General features: G+C 37.7%; 1 protein-coding gene across 11 annotated transcripts in view; it reads left to right on the forward strand.

Moving 5' to 3' along the window:
- The window catches only part of cadps2 (calcium dependent secretion activator 2), a 307,122-nt gene extending 287,717 nt beyond the window's left edge, over positions 1 to 19,405 (forward strand). For all 11 annotated transcript variants that reach the window (XM_062982339.1, XM_062982340.1, XM_062982338.1 and 8 more), the window contains 2 exons: positions 13,656 to 13,760; positions 18,328 to 19,405. In XM_062982339.1, the coding sequence (XP_062838409.1) occupies positions 13,656 to 13,760; positions 18,328 to 18,498 (276 nt within the window). In that variant the 3' untranslated portion in view covers positions 18,499 to 19,405. The remainder of the gene's footprint in view (positions 1 to 13,655; positions 13,761 to 18,327) is intronic.
- The last annotated feature ends 513 nt before the right edge of the window (positions 19,406 to 19,918 follow it).

The raw sequence follows: 19,918 nt of genomic DNA on the forward strand, positions 1-19,918 counted from the left end.
GTCATATTTTTCCACCACAAAGTGCCAAGCACGGGCTCCATCGAGGATTTATTGATTTCTTCATGTACTGTAAATATACACACACTTAATCAGCAGGGGAAGATCAGTGTTTCTCAATCCAACTATGTACTTTTTGTCTCCTTACCAGTATAGTATATGTGAGCTTGTGCTTGTACATGAGTGCCGATATGTGTTGATCAAGATTTCCAGCAGCAGCATTTCTTTTGTAAAATTGTGTTACACAAAATTGTGTTTGAGAGCAAGCTTTTGTCCTACAATCACTCTTATGGAATATCCAGAAAAGGTTTGCAGCATCCCTGAGTTTTATTACTACATCTTCTTTCTTTTTTCATTCTACAAAAATCCACATTGGAGAAAGGCACAAAATACTTGTGTGTGTGTGTGTGTGTGTGTGTGTGTGTGTGTGTGTGTGTGTGTGTGTGTCAGGAATGACTTAAGAAACTGCAAGTCACTTCTGGTGTGTGAGAATTAATCGTTTGCAAGGATGTTGCATAGGGGATGCCTGGATGTTTGATGCTTTTACCATCCTTATGGGAGGCTTCTCTCATGTCTCTGCATGAGAAGCTTTTTTTTTTTCGTGTCAGGAGCAACTTGAGTTGCTTCTGGAGTGAGAGAATTGGCCGTCTGCAAGGACGTTGCCCAGGGGGTGCCCAAATGTTTTTGATGTTTTTACCATCCTTGTGGGAGGCTTCTCTCATGTCCCCCGCATGGAGCTGGAGCTGATAGAGGGAGCTCATTCACACTCTCCCCGGGTGGGATTTGAACCTGACAGCTTTCAGGTCAGCAACCCAACCTTCAAGTCATTTAGTCCACTACGCATGAGAAGCTGGAACTGACAGAGGGAGCCCACCTGCTCTCCCTGGATTTGAACCACTGACCTGTTGGTCAGCAGTCCTACCGGCACAAGGGTTTAATGCATTGCGACACTGGGAATTCTGAAATAAAATACTGTTAGCATATCTTTCGATTGGTAGTCCTATCTGCCTGGCAGTTTCCACATAAACGTATTAGTTCTCCTAGAACGAACTAAGATCTTTCCTTTTACCATTCTATCCAGAGAAGGGGATGGACCCCTTTTTGATAAGGTTTAAACTCTAGTACTTCTGTCAACCTGTACATAAGTTGATCCAGGTTTTCAAAACCAAATCCCACTCTGGTTCCACAAAAATGTTATATGGAGGTCTGTGGACCTTGATGAATACAGTAGGATGTGATGGTGCAAGTAGGGAGGAAGAATCTCCAGGAGTCAAATGCAGGCACTTTCAGAAAGGGAGGCTCTGGTCACCAAAGATGCTTCAGCTCAAGTTTTGTGGGTTTTTCAAAACTCACGTAAATGCACACTATAATCTGCTTCATTCAGATACGATCCAACCCTTTAATGGTAAGGAAAGAGGTTATCCCTACATCATGCAAACCAGTTTGAACATTTGTCATTCTATCCAATAATTTTTCAACTAGGAATGATGCCAGTTGTTTTAAAACAAATAGTATTCTCCATATCTATTTATTTTTTTGAGCTTATCATTTTTCTCCTGTTGTGTTTCGACTTTCCCTAGGAAGAAAGGAAAGGTTTCAGGCAGGTGAGAGGAGCCTCCTAGGAGTATGCAAAGGCTGCCTGTGATTCTGGTAGCAGAGGTAGAGTAGAGTGATAAGTGTGTCAGAGAACCTCAAAGACAAAAAATAGCATAGCACCAAGCAGTGATTTTGCAGTTCAAACTAATTAGTAGTATTTAGCAGAATAACAAGATATCGGCTTGTTTTGGAGGCTGACTGTGAGAACAGTGAGCCAGAAAGGATCTTCTTATTGGTTGTGGAGTAGTGACTGCTACTGTAGGCGGATGAAAGAATTGAACATCTGTAAAAGCTGCTTATTGGAAAGTAAAAGCTACCATTAACATTTTGGCACAATAGCTTCTGCACTACTTATAGCAAGGGTTGATCAGACAAATTCATCTGAACAGTGAAAATTTCAGCAACCGTACTGGACTCAATCTTTTTTGTATCATTCCAGATTGCTATCAACTGTTGTCCCCTCCTTAAATACAGTAGTAACCCCTACTTCATACATAAGTTACAGGGTGAATATTTCAAATTTTATGCTGCTATGAAAATGAATAATGGGGAGTCTTCTGCTAAGCACTTAATTAATTTTTTTTGTTCCCACCAGCCAACAGTACATTTGAAAATCATACTCACTATGTGCAATACTGCAGCTGGGCTGGGCTGCATATCTCATCATTGGGATATAGGAAGCAATAATTATTATAATTATTATTATTATTATTATTTATTTCTATCCCATCCTATCTCCCCAAAGGATCTCAGGGGGGATTCCAACATAAAATGGCAAACATTCATTGCCTTCACAAAAACAGACAAATACCGACATAGAATCCCAGAAAATCCCCACATACGAAAACAGCAATTAAAACCTAGCATCAAATTAAACCTAACATCAGTGAATTAAACCTAACATCAATAAAACCAACATTGTCAGACAAAAAAATATATGATGACATAAATCTGAAAAAACATCCACAAAATTCAGACCACATCCAAGGATGTTTTGTGCACCCCAAAACCCCCAGGATAAAAAAAAAACAGAAATGTTTGAGAACATTTTGCTCCAAAATTATCTCCGGAGGATATAGAGGGCATTTCCACATGTTTAGCAACCTGTTGGAGTCTCTGATGTCAAAAAAAATGTGAAAAATTTGCCTCAAAATGTCCCAAAAGCACTATTGGGGACTTATTTTCCAGTTGGGCTCCATCCTTGATTTCACACACTCCTGCAGAAATAGGACATGAATAAAACATTGATCTTGAGGTTTGCTCTCAAGTAAAGCATATTTTGACTTTCTGTTTTTTCTTTTAAAAATGTGAAATTCAAACAAAAAATCCCACTAATTAAATTTAAAAATAGGATTGCATGCTATTACATTATATTTTACTGAATTTTTTAAATCACCAACTTTTTTTCAAAGGATATTAAACATGTATAACTGGAGTTGCTAGGCCTTCCCATTTGGTTATAAATGTTTATGCGTGTGTGTGTGTGTAAATATTAGAATGTTCTTTGCTTTAATGGCAAGAATGGTGTGTTTTATAATCATAGCTATTTTGTATCCTAAAATTCAAACAAGGTTCATTATAGAGTTTTCTTGGGTAGCAATGGAGGAAATTTGAAACTATTCCTGCTCTCTTTCACCTAAAATGTTCCCCATCTATCTCAGAGGCCTCCCCAAGAACATGGCTGAAATAAATGAGCCAATTTTGAGAAAGATGAAATGACTGAAAGATTGCTCCTGCTATTTTGGCAAAGTCTAGATATAATTGTCTGCAGTAGGAATGGGGAGGTAGTTTTCATCCTCAGGGCTAGTACTGTAGATCTGAAAATGATTCTGCCTTAGGAGGTAGAACTGTTGTTTCCTTGATATCTCTTGAGCTCCCAGAAGTCATTTATTATACAAGGCCACTCAAGTTTCCAGTGCACTCTCATCTCAAGGAAAAGTGACCCCATAAAAGGCTCTCCTGAGACTCTTCGCCACTTGGTTTCAGTATAATCATTGGACAGAGGGGAGGAGGTGAATAGAACAGTGTCTTATTATTGAGCAAACCCTTGCAGCTAAGAACTCCCATACACCCACACAAGAGTTTTCCATATGATCTTAAGGGCTTCCTCAGGTTGACTCTGCTACATCTAAGTAGGAGGTCTTCTCACACATAAACTCTACATACAGAGTTGGTGCTCTTCCTGAGCTTTGCCATAGGCCCAATGTGGATTTGATAAAGAGTACAGAAATGTAAGGGTGAGCTGTTAGTTGCTTGTTTTCCAGATAAACCCTTGAAGTTGGGAATGTTTTGAATGGGCTTGAAAGCCAAAGCTCTCCATGGAAGTATCCTGAATGGACCTGTCAACATAGTTTGGCTTCAAGGCAAAATCTCTCCTGTCCGTGTACACCAAGAGCTGCTAAGATGAATAAAACCCTTTCCTGATAATTCCTCTGCTTCTCCAGCAAGGACATATTGTTATTGCCAGGAACCATAGTAACCCAAAGGGTGAAAGGGTCAGGATCCTTAGAAAATGCACCTGAATTTCATTCCTCTCAATCTACTTTTGTCTCCCTTCAATACCAGGAATATCTGCCTTCTAAAGTCCAGTTGAAGTCCTGTGAATTTACCATCCAATGTCAAAGATATTTCATAATATAAATTCACAGAATGTTCTCAAAAGCTACTCTGTCTTGAAAATGTTGTGTACCTTCAAGTCATTTTTGACTTATGAATCCCCTAAGGTGAACCTATCACAAGGTTTTCGTGGAAAAAAATGTTCAAAGGAGGGTTGTGTTTCCCTCCCTCTGAGGTTAAGAGTGTGAGTTGCCAATGGTCACCCGGCGGTTTCTGTAGCTGGGCATGAATTTTCCAGGGTTCTCATCCAATGCTGAGACCATTAAGTCTTGCTGACTTTCATTGGAAATCCCACTCCAAGAAAAAGAAACCAACATTAACAAAGCCATCATCTTAATATTACTAGAATTACAAACAAATGTATAGAAAATTGCATACAATTATTTCTGATACGGGCACAGTTAAACAGATGTGATTTGACTTTACAAAAGAAAAAAGCAGTCGCATTTTCAAACAATATTAATTTCAAATGTATTGACTGTAGACCAGAAAACTATAAATTATCTGATTGAGGATAATTGGAGGGTTATACGCCATAATGGAAATTGTTGGCAGTTAATAAGAGGTTTCAATTATGAAGGCCATCTTTGCAGGGGGACGATGGGGCGCTTAACAGGCCATTAATTTTGAACCTCATATGCATAATGGAAAGTGTCCAAATTTATATACATGCACTTGATGGCTATGATTACACACTTTTATAAATTGTTGACTCGCATACATGTACAAACAAGAATTTTTTGAGCGTTTGACTTTGGTAAAGGTTCTAGCAAAATGTAAGCAGTTTTTCATTTTCCTTTGAACCATTAAGGAAGGTCTGTACTTAAAATTCAATCTGTCTACAACATTTTCTCCATAAAAACCAAGATTTTAAAATACATCTCTTTTTTGCTGTTTATATGTGAAAACATTATTTAATTATACAAAGATGATTACAGGCGAGAAGCTAAAAAATATACACACAAAACTTAAATGGTGGGTGGTGATAATGAAGCTTGAGTATTCAGAGAGGTATGTCTGTATAATTCCTCATTACATCAGTCAATCATCCTTCATATGAGCCCGTTGTTGAGTGTTTACACAGCATTGTAAGATGAGATTCCTGTATATCATTTTTTTGTATTTTAAGAAAGATGTTAGTTTATAGTTCCTAATCACATAATAATCTTTAAAACAGGGGAGACAATTGTTCAGCCCATGTTTATTTTAGCACTTAAAGGATTGTGCCCCTGGGTAGAAAGAAAATGGCATTCTATTCTTTTGGGCTTTAACTGCCTGTACCCTTCCCCTTCTTCATCAGGGAATTCATTCTGTCTGTGAGGAGCTACAAGAAGAGCCAAACTCAAGAAAACACCTATGCGGTCTAGTGATTCAGATGTAGGAACATCCAAGTGCTTTGTGTGCATTAGTGCATACTGAGTCTTCATTCCAGGTAGCAAACAGCTGCATCTTTAGCGTGGGGTGGGGGTGGATGGACAAATGTAAAGCCCAAGAAAATCTGAAGTGTCCAGTTTACAGAGACAAGTGTTAACATTTAGTTGAATCGTCCTCCAAACATGATAGATTAGTGGTTTGAGCAACAGCGCAAACCAGGGAGGTAAGGCTTGTGAATATTGAAAGTATTTGTTTTGTATTTCCAATGGTTGCCAGAATAATGAAAATTCCTTAACTACTTCTCTTTAACTTGCCTTGAAGAAAGCTCGGTATGTTGCTAAATCTCTTTTCACCGGCACTGCCGAGAAACAACTTTAATCCTTGTTAGAAAATTGCCGAGTCTGTGGCTGACAAAGAGCTCATGCTTGTTCCATTGTTAATGCTCCGGGGCCCTGAGAGTGGAGCCCTTTACAGCTGCAAGGATCCAGCCTGGCTCAGCTGTACTATTTAGGAGAGGAGGGTTTGTCAATTTCTATTGACAATGGAGAGAGTTTTTTCAGGGGCCTGTAGCAGCGCTGAACACAGTTGGGGATCAATGCCAGCCATTCAAGCTGCACCCTCTTTCATTGCTTTGGTTTGTTAATTCAAGACTAAAGGTCCTCCGAGGGGGTTTAGGGGTGTTTAAGAAAGCTGATGAACTGAAAGCGTTTATGGCCCTGGTGTGGCAATTTCCATAGTCAGTGGCAACTACTGGCACCGAGGGGGCTGTGTCCTTGTTGACCCTCTTGTTATTAAAAATGCACAAGTGCTGCGCTTCTCAATATTTCAACACTCTTTCATTGTCAATACCACCTTCTGAGCCCTTCAGCTTGTTACTTGCTTTAAAGATCTTCTTAGATTGGGTTTGAAAACTTCACCTTAAACACTAGATTAGACTGATGTTCTGTTTTCCGTGCTCCTGTTGATTTGTTGAACCTTCCCAGGGCTGGAAAGCAAGTAGCAGCTTGATGGAGAGACAGGCCGCTAATATGATTTACCAGTCTACAGTCATGCACAATAAGTGTGAATAAATACAGAGGTCTTGCAGAGTCAACCCTAGCCTTTCCTTTTCCCTCTTATTTTTTTGTACTTCAAAAGAGATATTTCAGGGGGAAATGAAGTGAGTAATACATGCCCTTACAGGAGCTGGGCGAGCTATGAATGGGGGAAAGAGGGGAGGAGGGAGAGAACAAATATTCTTTTAAAATGGTTGGCTGTGGCCAGGCACCGGGGGTGAAAAAATATATAAAATATACATCTTCCATTTTATTTCTATGCTGGCCACAGCATTCCACCGTCTAAAAAAAGCAATAGTGCCATAGGATTTACATTAGGCCGCATTGTTATGCTTTTCAATTTTCCCCCATAGCTCAGGAGAATGTGATTTTAGCAAGGAGGGAGGGCTTTTCAAAACTATTCAAATGCTTTCTGTTGGTTTTGTTTTTGTTTATAAATCCATGAACACCAACATCTAGCAAACATTGCTACATTTATATTGGAAGGTCATAATTGGTAAAAATGTGAAAGGCTTGCATATTCCTTCTAGACATTATATAGACTCAGTGTTAAGTAATGGAGGGTCCAATACCTATACTTCATGTGTGTTTTGTGTATTTGTGACCCCCTTTAGCCATTGTTTATGCAAAGCTGGGGTAGACATGATTTTGTTAAAATTCGGGGGGGGGGAGTGAAATGCACCCCTCTATCTTGCTTATCTTGCATAAACTGATCACTGAGTGTGCAGATAAATATTTTTCTCCTTGACGTGGCATATATTGCATTTCCGGAGTTTAATGCATTTGAAAGTATTCCATCTTTTATTGGATTGGATCCAAAGCTTTAATTCTGTGAATGGAAGGACCCTTTCCATGAATGTAGCTCTCCTGCTGTGAACACACACAAACGTTGCCTCCGATCTTTTGTGTTCTCTTTCATGTTTTGAATTCCTAAGATTGGATTAAGTTCAAGCCAAACCACGAATATTATTTCTTATGGAATTAATGAGTATTGATGACGTTATTTCAGTAGAACTTATGGAAGGCTTTGCAATCATCTCAAATGTACAACATATTTCTTTGTAATGTATTTTATGTTGTCAGCGAATTTTCAGTTTCCTTTCAGTGAACATCATCTATAAGACTCTTTAATGGGCTCTTTTGATCTTAATACAGCTTTTTTAATTAGAACATTTATTTAAATAAACATTTTAAGTTCCATATATTTTATTCTGGGTACCATGTAAGAAACAAGTAAACATTTCCCCTTCTAGAATCTGCTTTTCTGACTGAAAAATCTACCTCAGTACACTGAGCTAGCAGATCCGAGCTAGAAAAATATTGCACTCAAAATTCATGTGGCTGTATTGATTTTATAAAAGAAATATGTTTTGATGCTGCATAAAAAACCTGTCTTGTTTATTAAGGGTTTTACTAGTTACTGAATACCACATAAATATCTCAATTAGTCTGTTTAATGTTTTTGACCAGACTGTTTTTATTTATTTTATTGTTAGAGACCTCTAGTATCATTGGTGGTGGGGGGTAGAAATTTCAAGAATTGATCCATTAGGAAATAAATAGAAGACGGTAGCACAATGAACATTGAATCTCTGTTAACGGTTCACAATTGTCATTCTGTGCTATTACCTGGAACAATAGAAAGTGAAGAAAGATGCTGAATGTATACACATGACCCAGAGCAGTCTAGCAATTTATTCTGTCCAGCACTAAGCAATGGTTTTAGCATTTTAAGCATTTGGGAGAAGAGGAAGCCCAAGGTTCAGTTGGATTTCTGTGCACAGGACGCATGGCATTTGTGTGTTCAGGGCGAGTGGCTTTGGCTAGAGTTCTGTAGTCTGTTAGCCTTCTGCAACCCCATTAATTTCCTTTCAGAAAACAAGGAATCCCAGCACTTGTGGCTTTAACTGCTGTTTGCTCATTTGAACAAGCAGGCCCACTTCTGCTCTGGACTAATTGATGCCCAGCCTTCTTTGCATAACTAACTAATGCCCCACATTATGAACCCCTATCCCCAACCACACTTGAGGGTGTTGGTCTTTCCATAGAAACAGGATTGTGTCACCTGCCTCTGGAGTTAATTCTTCTAAAGGTCTGCTTGATAAGGGAACAGATTGAACCTATCCTATTGCATGTAACAATGAGTAGATGAAAAAGAACAAATGGCAGTTAAGAGATTTATCAGGTGAGTGAATTTATCAAGTGAATTTGCTCAGATACCATCTGTTAAGCTACATGACACTCATCCCAACGTGGCTTACAGGATTTATTTGAATGCCACCTGTTATCCATGGATTAAAAATCAAGGTAGTTGTAATTTTAATATTTTGAAATAAGATGCATGGAAATAAACGTTTTAATGTTGTACTATTTTATTGATTTATAAAGGGTTACATAGAGCTTAGATTTAAATTTTTCGAAGCAGCGTGCATTAATTTAAAAAGTATTCACAATTCAGAAATTAACATAGATTCTTTATATGATCTATTAAATAGATGTTACAAGAGGCTGTTTATTTTGTTTAACCAGGATGTGACTCTGAGAAGTATTCAGCAATAAATTATACACTAGCTATTAACTAGCATGGGGGGGGGGGGTGCACGCACTCACTTTTGGTGTCAAAATACATGTGATAAATATGTTAGAATGTTTTCCTTATTTTATTATCATTATTTTAAAATTATTATTCTCTGGTGTCAAAAATTACAACAGGCTTTTGGAGAAAAATACTAACGCACAAACAAAAGCTGACCACAGTCCCTTAACTATATATTCTGATGGAAGTTATATAAGTGATATTGTGATCATATCATCGAGTTATGTTTCTTGGGTAGGGACAGGTTCATTAATGGAACATTGTATGGGCTGAGTTTCTGGAATACTAAAACATCTCTAACATGCATGGAGCCTTTTCAAGCTCCTGTGGATTGGCAAGAGACCTGGGATCAAAACACATTCTGCCTGTCTTCTGGTAGCCCAGCCAACACACAAGTCTCTCCTTTTTGTATACAACATTATGGTGCAGAGTCTGTCTTGGCCCCAGAGTTATTCAAAATCATATAAATGACTTGAATGAAAAAATACTAGTGATGGTGTTCAAATTTACCAATGACATCAAACTGGAAGAAATAGCTAGCACCTGAGAAGTCAGAATTGGGGTTCAAAATGACTTTAAAACAGTTTTTCCCAACCTGTGGGTTCCTAGATATTTTGGCTTTTAACTCCCAGAAATTCTAACAGCTGGTAAACTGGCTGGGATTTTTGGGAGTTGTAGGCCAAAACACCTGGGGATGCACAGGTTGAGAACCACTGCTTTAACAAATCGTCAAAGTGGACCAAATGAATTTCAGCAGCAATAAAGATTTTATATGTAGTTAGGAAAAATGATATGTACAATTGCAGGATGGTTTGACAGCATGACAAAAAAAATGTAAAAGTTTTAGGACCTCATCACATTTAGAGTGGGAAATCATAAGGAATCATGTTATCCTATTCCCTCCCATCTTACCCTGTCTTGTGGGATGGCCAGCCATCCCATGTTCTTTTTGCATCTTTCCCTGTCTTTTCCCCCGCATTCTTCATTCAGGAATCAAGTAACATGTAGCTCCTGAAGACAGTCTTGGAGGCTCACCAGAAGTGCTGTTACAATGTTTGGTGGCCTCCTTTAGGCTCTTGTTTCTGCAGCACATGGAAACAAAACCCCAAGACTGTCTGATGAAGTCTTTTGAGGACTATCTGTCAATACTGTGAAAAAGGAGCAAAACAAGTTAATGAAATTCTAAAGTACAGCAACAGTAGTATATTGACTGATTAAAAGAAATAATAGTAATACTAGTCTACTTGGACTGGCCTCAGCTTGAGTGCTGGGTCAGGTACTTAGCACCAGAGTTTTAGAAAGATTAATTAATTAATGAAACTTTATTTATAGCCCACCCTATCTCCCTGAAAGGACTCAGGAAGGCTTGTGAAATTATTGTATATCCAGGAGAGAGTAATCAAGATGGCAAAATATCTGGAAATCAAGCCCTGTAAGGAACAATTCAGAAAACTGGATGTGTTCAATCTGGAGTCAAAAAGACAAAGTGGTCAGAGCCATTTAAAAACATTTGAATGGGAATATTGAATATTGAAAAGGTTTGTTTCTGATGCTACACAGAGTAGAAAATGAGTCAGTTTATTCAAATTACAAGAAAATAGATTAAAATTAAACAGTAGAAAGGATTTCTTGATAGGAGGAGCTGGTAGATAGTGGGATGAATTGCCTTAGAAGATGGTGGACATCAGTATTTTTTAAGTAGAGGGTGGATGGCCATCTGGCAGAGATGCTGCAACTGTGTATTGGCAGAGTAAACTAGATAACTGCTTGTCATGCTGTGTGATGTGGGAAACTAGCATTTTTTCCATCTAATATGCAGTTATCACATGTGGGTCTATTGGTTACAACTGTCACTTTCCTGGAAACTCTCCACAGACTGGCAGCGATGACTCACAGATTAGTTATGATGCACTGATTACCACATTAAATAGCACTGACTTAGCTAATCATTTGCAATCCTTGCCAACTTTCAGTTCTGTGATTTAAGGAAAGCCTTATTGCATCATCCCAAACACCCTTCCAGTCAGTATCCAGTTTTCCATAGTAACAAGAAAGTTCCTTTTCTAAAGTAAATGTGGAAGTCTCCAGTGTTTGATGCAGTCCTGAAGCTAAACACATTTGCACCAGTGTATATCAATATTCGCTATATAAATCCCATAGACAGGCAGTGTGACTTCCTGATTCAGTCCATGCAATTTTCTTTTGCTCATTTCACCCATCCCCGAAGTTAGAAATTATATTTTCATTACCACCATTTTCATAGAAGTGTAGATACTATGTGCAACTCTTAGCACTAGCTTTCTATGTTGACTGTCTAGCATTTTTTAAATGAGATCTTCTTGGTCGGCTATCCAGAAAACATGTGACTGCAAGAAGCTGAAAAGTTGCAAAATAGGTATATCTGGCAAATGGTATAGACAAGGCACTGCTTTGGGACACAATTTTCAAGCCCTCCCTCTCTGCGGGCCGTACTAAAATAAGTACAGTTCTCATTTAGTTGCTTTTGACTTGTACAGGAAGCAGGTATTTGACTGTATACATTGTCTTCAGCTCTCTGGTTGTTCAGTTATTAAAACTGTTTTTGTATGTGTAGAAATTAGACTTCCTACAGAACGAATAACCCAAGACATTTTGTTGCCTGAAATGAAAGCTGCACTGGAATACCCACATACAGAATTTGACCAGCAAGATAGCCGAATCTTCCTTTGACAACAGAATAAAATTACACACATACACTCATATATGAGGATAGGCTTAGAGTAGGGGTGTCAAACTCATTTTTTACCAAGGGATCAGCCTTACGGTTGCCTTCAAAGAGTCATTTGTAATTGTAAAACTGTATAAATGTAACTATGTTGCCATGGCATTGAAAGCCTTGTGGGCCACATAAAATAAAGTGGTGGGTCAGATTCAGCCCATTGGACTTGCATTTGACACATATGGCTTAGAGGACTGCAAGGCAGGCTGTATAGTACCCACAGCTTTGCTCTTTGGTGCCTCATGTTTGCTTCCTCCCTCCCTTCTACACAGAAAGACTGAAAGAGAAGGAAAGAAGACATATCACCTTCAATCTAACTAGTGAGTGACTACAAAAAAGGAATCTATCTCATAAATAACTCTCAAAATATTACGTCTGTCTATGTAACACATTGAAAGGACACTATTTAATGAATCCTAGATAGACTACTCAGCATGTACTCAGAATTGAATCCTACTCCCAACACTCAAAATGCTACATATTCTGGCCCTTGCCCTAATGTTACATTACTATCTGAAGTTCCACTTCCAGCTTTCAAACTGTAGCCAGACTTCCAAGGGCACTGTGGTCCTTTCAGCTTTCATGGTCGGTTTTCCTTACCCACATACAGTCAACAGTTGCCTCCCATCCTTTCTCTTTAGCTGGAGAACATAAATTAACCAAGAGATCACATCTATTATTGAGATAAGAATACAAAATGTGAGTGAGTGAAATAGTAGTCATTACATACAAAAGACAGGAAAGTAGCACATAAAATGGTCAAAGATGAATGTAATGCACTCCCTTTTTCCTAACCATACTGTAATCTTTGATATATACTGGGAAGGCAGTGGCTAAAATTTTAAAAAGCAGAGATGTCCTAGACAAACTCTAAAATCTATATTGTAGCAATACTTAAGTCAACCAAGAAGGCAGAAAAATATCTGCAAACAAAGACCGTCAGATGTTTTCATCAGGCAAGACATTGCAGAAAGGGAATAGAAACCAGGAGATGGAGGACATTTATCTTGTCTTTAGTTATAAGGGAAGAACATTTTCAGACACTTGGGGCTCATCAAGTTATGTAATGGTATTAAGATTTTAAAATAGATTGATGGACAGGAATGTGGATCTCAGAGATCTGTCAAAGAAATATCAAATTGGGGAGGAATATTTTGTTCCATTCCAAAGTAGCTGGAGGTCCGTCTCTACCCTCCTTTTTCATTTCAGTAAGACATTGTGAACTATAAAAACTGCAGGGGTTGTGTTTTATCATCAGATAGTTTTGTACATTGTATTTCATTTCCCTTTTTTCTGTGTGAAATTTACAAAGTTTGCCTTCTTTTCTTTTCTGTAAATAAGCTTATTTTCCCTACTGTTTCCAGCAAACGGTGATTTCATGTAAGTGTATATTTAATACCTTTTTATTTAACCTGTAGGCAACTAATGGCACAGATCAAAAACAACCCTTTTCACTAATGTAAATTCATGCGAGGAACAATTCAGGTCAAGTTAGCCAATTTCCTAGCAACAACACTGGCAATTTTAGTGACATGAATCAAGGCATTATTGACTTCAAGTGCTGATCTGTAGTCATTTCAAATGGTTGTTTGTCACTCACTGCCAAATCTGCTAAATGAATAGTGCTGAACTTAATTGTCCCCCATTACATCCTTTTTTGCAGCAATGGTACAGCAACTCCATGAAAGTCATATGTGTGTGGCTGGCTGATAGATTAGAGCTCCAGCTTCATATCTACCAACTGAAGACACTCATCAAAATAGTGAAGGTAAATATGTTTGGATTTGATTGCAGCACTGTACTCTAAATAGAAACAAATAATCAATGTTTCTGATACTTTCACGAATAAAAACTGTTGCCATTTGGCTCAGAGAGTATTTACAATGATACTCATAAATAGCAAGAGATAGGACACCATTATTTCCTTGTCATTGTTGAGTTAGGTCTGCATAGATATGACACTTGACCTTGGTTAGTAATAGCTTGATTACCTTAATCCTAAATAAGATCCCCAATGTATAATGTAACAATGTGGGCGTATTAGCAAGCAAAACTTTGAATGATGTATACATAGAGGCACCTACAAAAGCTGGTGTCAGGTTTTCTGGCTGTTCCAATGAAAAGTCCATTATTTGTTAACAAATCAACCAGCTTATGTTGTTCTTTTGTGAGAACTGATGATCCTTCCAAAATTATTCTTATGAATTCTTGTACACCCAATGCTCACAGGATCATAAATTATACCCACTTTTTCACCACTATGGGAAGAGATTCTATTTCCTAGTGACATAGCTCTTAATTTCTTCTTCAATTTCCTTTTGATGATCCCAGCCTTGTATACATACAACAATTTTATATCTCATGTTGAGCTTTATGACATGACTTCAAAGGAGTCATGACAGCTGAAAGTAGAGGTGGTTTTGATCAGTGCACATAGAATACTTAAATATGGCAAATGCAAACTCTGATTTAAGTCAAAACAGGATTTATACTTAGCATTTAATTGTACTGTTTAGGCATTTAGATATAATATGTATGCATGGGATATAAACTATGTTAAATTCCTTATTTTTGGAAAGCATCAGAGATGCATAGTACTTTTCCAGACTGAGGCATGGACTGACATTCTATCATATATTTCCTGCTTCCTACTATTTTCAATAATTACTGGTATTCTAAAACCAACAACCACATTTTCTTTTGACACCACAATACGACCCCAATATGTACAGTGTCATTTATTCACGTCCAGCAAAACATGTCCTCTCTAGACATTTTCTAGTCCTCTCCTTCTGTCAGATTTGCTATTATCACATATCTGTACAAAGTCTAAGGTATGTTATCCCCCATGGATGTAGGGGGTTGTTCTGTAGATGTCAGAAGAAAAATTGCTTGCTGCTGTTCAGTGGATATATTCTTAGGATCATGTGTATTTCACAGTAATTTCACCTAACTATTCCAAGCACTTCACAGAGATCATTTCAGTAATTAGTGAAAAGTATGGGGTCCCCTGAGAAAAACTGAAGGATTGGAATAAAACTGTACAGTAAAGATTAGATTAGATCCTATGATCTTAGTCTCAGTAATAGCTCCCGAAGGATTGAATGAGACATTTGCTTGCGCTTCAGCAGAAGCAAATTAGTATATTTGTTCACATTATTTTACTTTTGCTATGTTAAAGAACTGGTGCAGTTACCTAGAAGATGCCATTGATTCAGCCATCATTAGGTTTGAGGGTGACTGAACCTTTAAAAAATGGTAGATGATTTGGTGATGATCCAGAATGGTGTATAAACCAAATTGGATAAGCAGCTAGCATCCAATAAACATGACCCCTGAGGCCAATATGTTGCAGAACATAAACACCAAATGCTGCTTAACAAGTGATTGGTGAGGTGATTTAGTTGTTAATGGCTTACCAGGGACTGTAACAGAACATGCACAAATAGAGATTGACAGAAAGACAAATGTCCAAGCATTACTGCTAAACTGTAAATGGTATGGGTATGTGCATATACAAGGGAATATAAGTGTTAATTGAAGGCTATATAATTATTGTATGATTTTATATTTTTCCTTACTTGAATCTAAGCTTTACTGAATGAATGTTTTTGTATACAGAGTGGTTTGGAAAGGGCTTTTAAACAAGCTTTCAGGTGAAGGAATAATATAATAAACATCAAATTGGCATCAGGTTCCACTTCATTTAGAAGGACTAAAGTATCTGCATGATCTTCCCAAGTGGAAGATACAGCCAGATACTTGCAGTGTATTGGATCCCCATTAGAGCACACACTAGAGTGCTGGCATAATGGTTGGAAAACTTGGGATAGATCTACACTGAAGAATTAACACTGTTTGACACCACTATAACTGCCATGGCCAAATGCTATAGAATCTTGGAAATTATAATTTAACAAGTTTGAGCAATCTCTGCCAATGACTCCTGCTGCCTCACCAGGCTACAAATCCCAAGATTTCATAGCTGGTTCCTAATGGTGTCAAACTGCATTAATTCTTTAGTGTAGATACACTCTTGGTCTAATAATTAAAAGAATAATTCAAACAAGCATGAAAAAGTCATGCAGATCATCTAAGTTTCTTTTCTTTAGAAATATTAACTACTATGTAAAAATGAAACACTTTTTAAAGCATCTGTATTCATACTCTCATGACTTACAGTGAAACATGGTGCTTTTTTGCATTCATTGCAATGCTATGTTTGGATTTGATTTCTGAAAGCTTGATTACAAAGAAAGGAGGAAAATGCCAAAAAGAGAAGAGGAGTGTAGAATATAAACATGGGGCAGGAATACACATGTGAGCTAACCATATTTACCAAATCATATTTTTTTGAAATTGACTTTGCAAAATGTACATTCATGAGTAGTAGCTACATCAATGAGGTATTCTGACTATTGAGTCTTTTGGCAATAGTAAGAGCATGCAAAATCCAACATTGACTATCAGTTACATTCCATCATTTGAAAGAATGTATGAGGAGATAATTAATATTTCTTTCACAGCAGGAGCGACTGAAGCACTCAAAGCTGATGGCCCATAAGATAGAGACCAAAAGCGGTAGCAATTGTCAATATTGCAAATATTGCCGTACTATATCCATAAGTAATAGAGTATTGACATTGGGAAGCACTATTGATCTGGAATAGTATTTATTGATTGAAGGACAAACTTCACAGCCAACCCATCTCTTTCCTAAGGAGAACAGCATTGCAACTTCAGTTTAGGATTATTCCATTTAGCATAATCATATGGTTTAAATTGTAATTGACAAGCAATCATGCACCAAAACCCTTGATATAGCTCTTCTCTCTTGACTCTTGAAGTCAAAAAAGAGGGTTTTCAAGCAATAAAGCTGTCAGCCCTCTGCCCTTGTGCATCTTTGTTTTGTGACATGTACCAATACAGAATACAACACAGTCTACTGCCTATTACACTAGCATTTCTTTTATAGATAGTTTGTTGTCAAAGAGAAAAGAACAACAATTCCATACAGTTAGAACATAGTTATCTACTCAATTAATTATTCCTCTAATACTGTGCATAGCAGTTTGAAAAGAAATTGGAGAGTGGGAGTTCACTCAGGCTATTCCTGAGAACTGGATTGTGGAAGCCGGCCAAGTTGTGCCTGCTTTTTCTTCTCCAAAAACCCTTCTCCAGAAAGTTTTTGTTGGGAGGAACCACCATGAAGAGCTAGGCCCTATCTACACTGCCATATAAAATCCAGATTATCTGCTTTGAACTGAATTATATGGCAGTGTAGACTCATATAATCCAGTTCAAAGCAAATAATGTGGATTATCTGCTTTGATAATCTGAATTATATGGCAATGTAGAAGGGGCCCTAGATAATAATAATAATAATAATATAATAATAATAATAATAATAATAATAATAATAATAATAATAATAATAATAATAATAATAATAATTTTATTCTTATATCCTGCCCCATCTCCCCGGAGGGACTCGGGGCGGCTTACATGGGGCCATGCCCAGACACGACAGCACAAATCAGATAAAACATTAAACCGAGCAGTAAAACTTCAACATGATTAAAAACAGTCATAAAAGTCAATATACACAATAATATTAAAATCCCGATTTGGGTCAAAAAGATCCAGGCCAAGGCAGCAGTTCGCCAAGATGTGACTGCCTGGTGGGATGTAATACTTTATTCTCTTGAAAATCTATGGGGAAAATACTAATTTTGAAGTGTATGGGCTTCTTCCTAGTACAAAATGTAGTATTTCCAAAGAACTCTCAGGAGAAAAAATATTGATTGGTTTTTATTACTTTATTTTTACCTTTCCTTTCTCCTGGTACAAGGACTCTAGGTGACTAGTAAAAATATAAAACATTACCGCAATGAACAAAACATTTTTTAAATGGATGTTCTTGCTTCTCAGCATGCCTTGGCATGGATTCCTGAAGTTTTTGGAGCTGATAACTCTTTCATATCTACTATATCAAGTTGGTCTCTTTTGTAACATTATTATATGTCATCCATCATCTGTGACGGAAAAATGAAGCCAAAGAAGCTATTGCTGATATCTCCAATTAAAGGATCTCGAATAAATCCTTTAATTGGAGATTAAATTTTGAGTTCTTTGAAAGTTCCTGCTTCTAAACACTGTGTCGCTTGAAAGATGCTGCAAGATATAAAATGATAATGTTTATCTTTGCCACTTAATGCCTTCACAAAGGGCAGGCCTTCAATCTATGTCCAATTAAACTATTCTGAGGGAAAATAGAGGCATAGGAAGCACCCAAGCCTGTACTGAAACTACTTTACTGTTATTTTTTTCTACAGAAGACCTATCGAGACTTTCGGTTGCAGGGGGTGTTGGAAGGAACTCTGAACAGTAAAACCTATGATACGGTCCATAGTCGTCTTACAGTAGAAGAAGCCACAGTATCCGTGTCCAGTGGGGGTGGACTTCAAGGTATCACTATGAAGGACAGTGATGAAGAAGAAGGCTGACGTTCTGCATCTTTCATGTTTTGTCTCATGACTTGTTCTCATTATTACATCTATGGTTCTTGCCTTAATGCCCCAATACTACAATATAAATCCATCCCACCCGAAAGAGAGATTTTTAAAAGGCCTCTGAAAAGATGGGTTAAAAATGGGAGGAGGGGGCAAAGACATTTGGAACATGATGGATTTTTTTGTCCATGTTTTTTCTGTGTGGCTTTGCTTTGCACTGTGAGAATGCCAGCATGGAGAGTAAGCTCCACTTGTGCTTCGTCCCTTTTTGTTTGTAGCCTTGCCGTCTCTCCCCGTAACTTCACCGAAGAAGGGGCATGTCCTGAACAGAACACAAACTTTGTATATCATGCAACTCAACAGGCAGTCATTCTTGGAAAGTCTTTGGTCTCATTGTTCAAAGCAAACACTGTGTCACTTGCTAGGTTTGCAATCCTGTCTGTATTATGTTTTGTTGCTATTGTTTGGGATGGGGGGTGGTGGAGGGGATTGCATTTTTCCTCCGTTATTGGGTGAAGTGCATTAAAATTCTTACTTTTGGTTCCTCGTGCTTCGGTTCCATTGTGTAAAATGGCAGGAAGAGTATCAGAACTGCCAAGAAAGCACAGACAAACACAATTCTAAGTGTTCCATCTTCATCTCTCTTGCAAGTTTGATAACTCTCATCTTGTTGGATGTTAGGAAGCTTGCCCTTCAGTATTTCTATGTCTCTGTGAAAACATCCAGGCAATAAAGACACCCTTGTTTTGTCACGACCAACTCTGTATCTAGCCCACATTTGTAAAAAAAAAAAATCAAAAAATTAAAAGATGTTTGCAATATTTGAAATCACTTGACATTCTGTTTTGGAGGGGGTTTTGGAAAGGGGAGAGATTTAAGAATAAAGTGCAGTTTCCCGAAACTGTTTTGAGTGTCTGTTCTGTACGTTTTTAAAAAACACCTTATTTTCATTTACATTAAAGGGAAATGGAAAGTGTTAGATAAATGGAATATACAAGGTTGTAATCAGTCGTTATGTTCTTTTGGTTGTGTAATGATGATAAGCTGTTACAGCATTTTTGCTTTTTCATATCTTCACATAAAATGCGTACATCTCTGCCTATTGATGAACAGCTTGAATGATTCCATAGGCATCAAGAGTACTGCACAAAGAATTGGGGAGGGGAGAGTTACTTATGTTCCTATTGACCCTAAATGTCTGGCCTTAATTTAGCAGTGAAGTGTTTTACGCCAGTGAATTCCTTGAACAATTCAGAATCTCTGTGGCTTATGCAGCAGTTCTTTGCAAAGATAGGTCATGGAACTTCACGGCTTGTTCTACAAGCACAAAGACTTTAAGGATTGAAAAGTAGCAAGCTTTCAAGAGGGGTTTTTTTGTTTTGTTTTGCTTTTCTTTGTTTTTAAGCGCTCATGT

Source organism: Anolis carolinensis, chromosome 5 (genome assembly GCF_035594765.1).
Source record: "Anolis carolinensis isolate JA03-04 chromosome 5, rAnoCar3.1.pri, whole genome shotgun sequence".
Taxonomy (NCBI): Eukaryota; Metazoa; Chordata; class Lepidosauria; order Squamata; family Dactyloidae; genus Anolis; species Anolis carolinensis.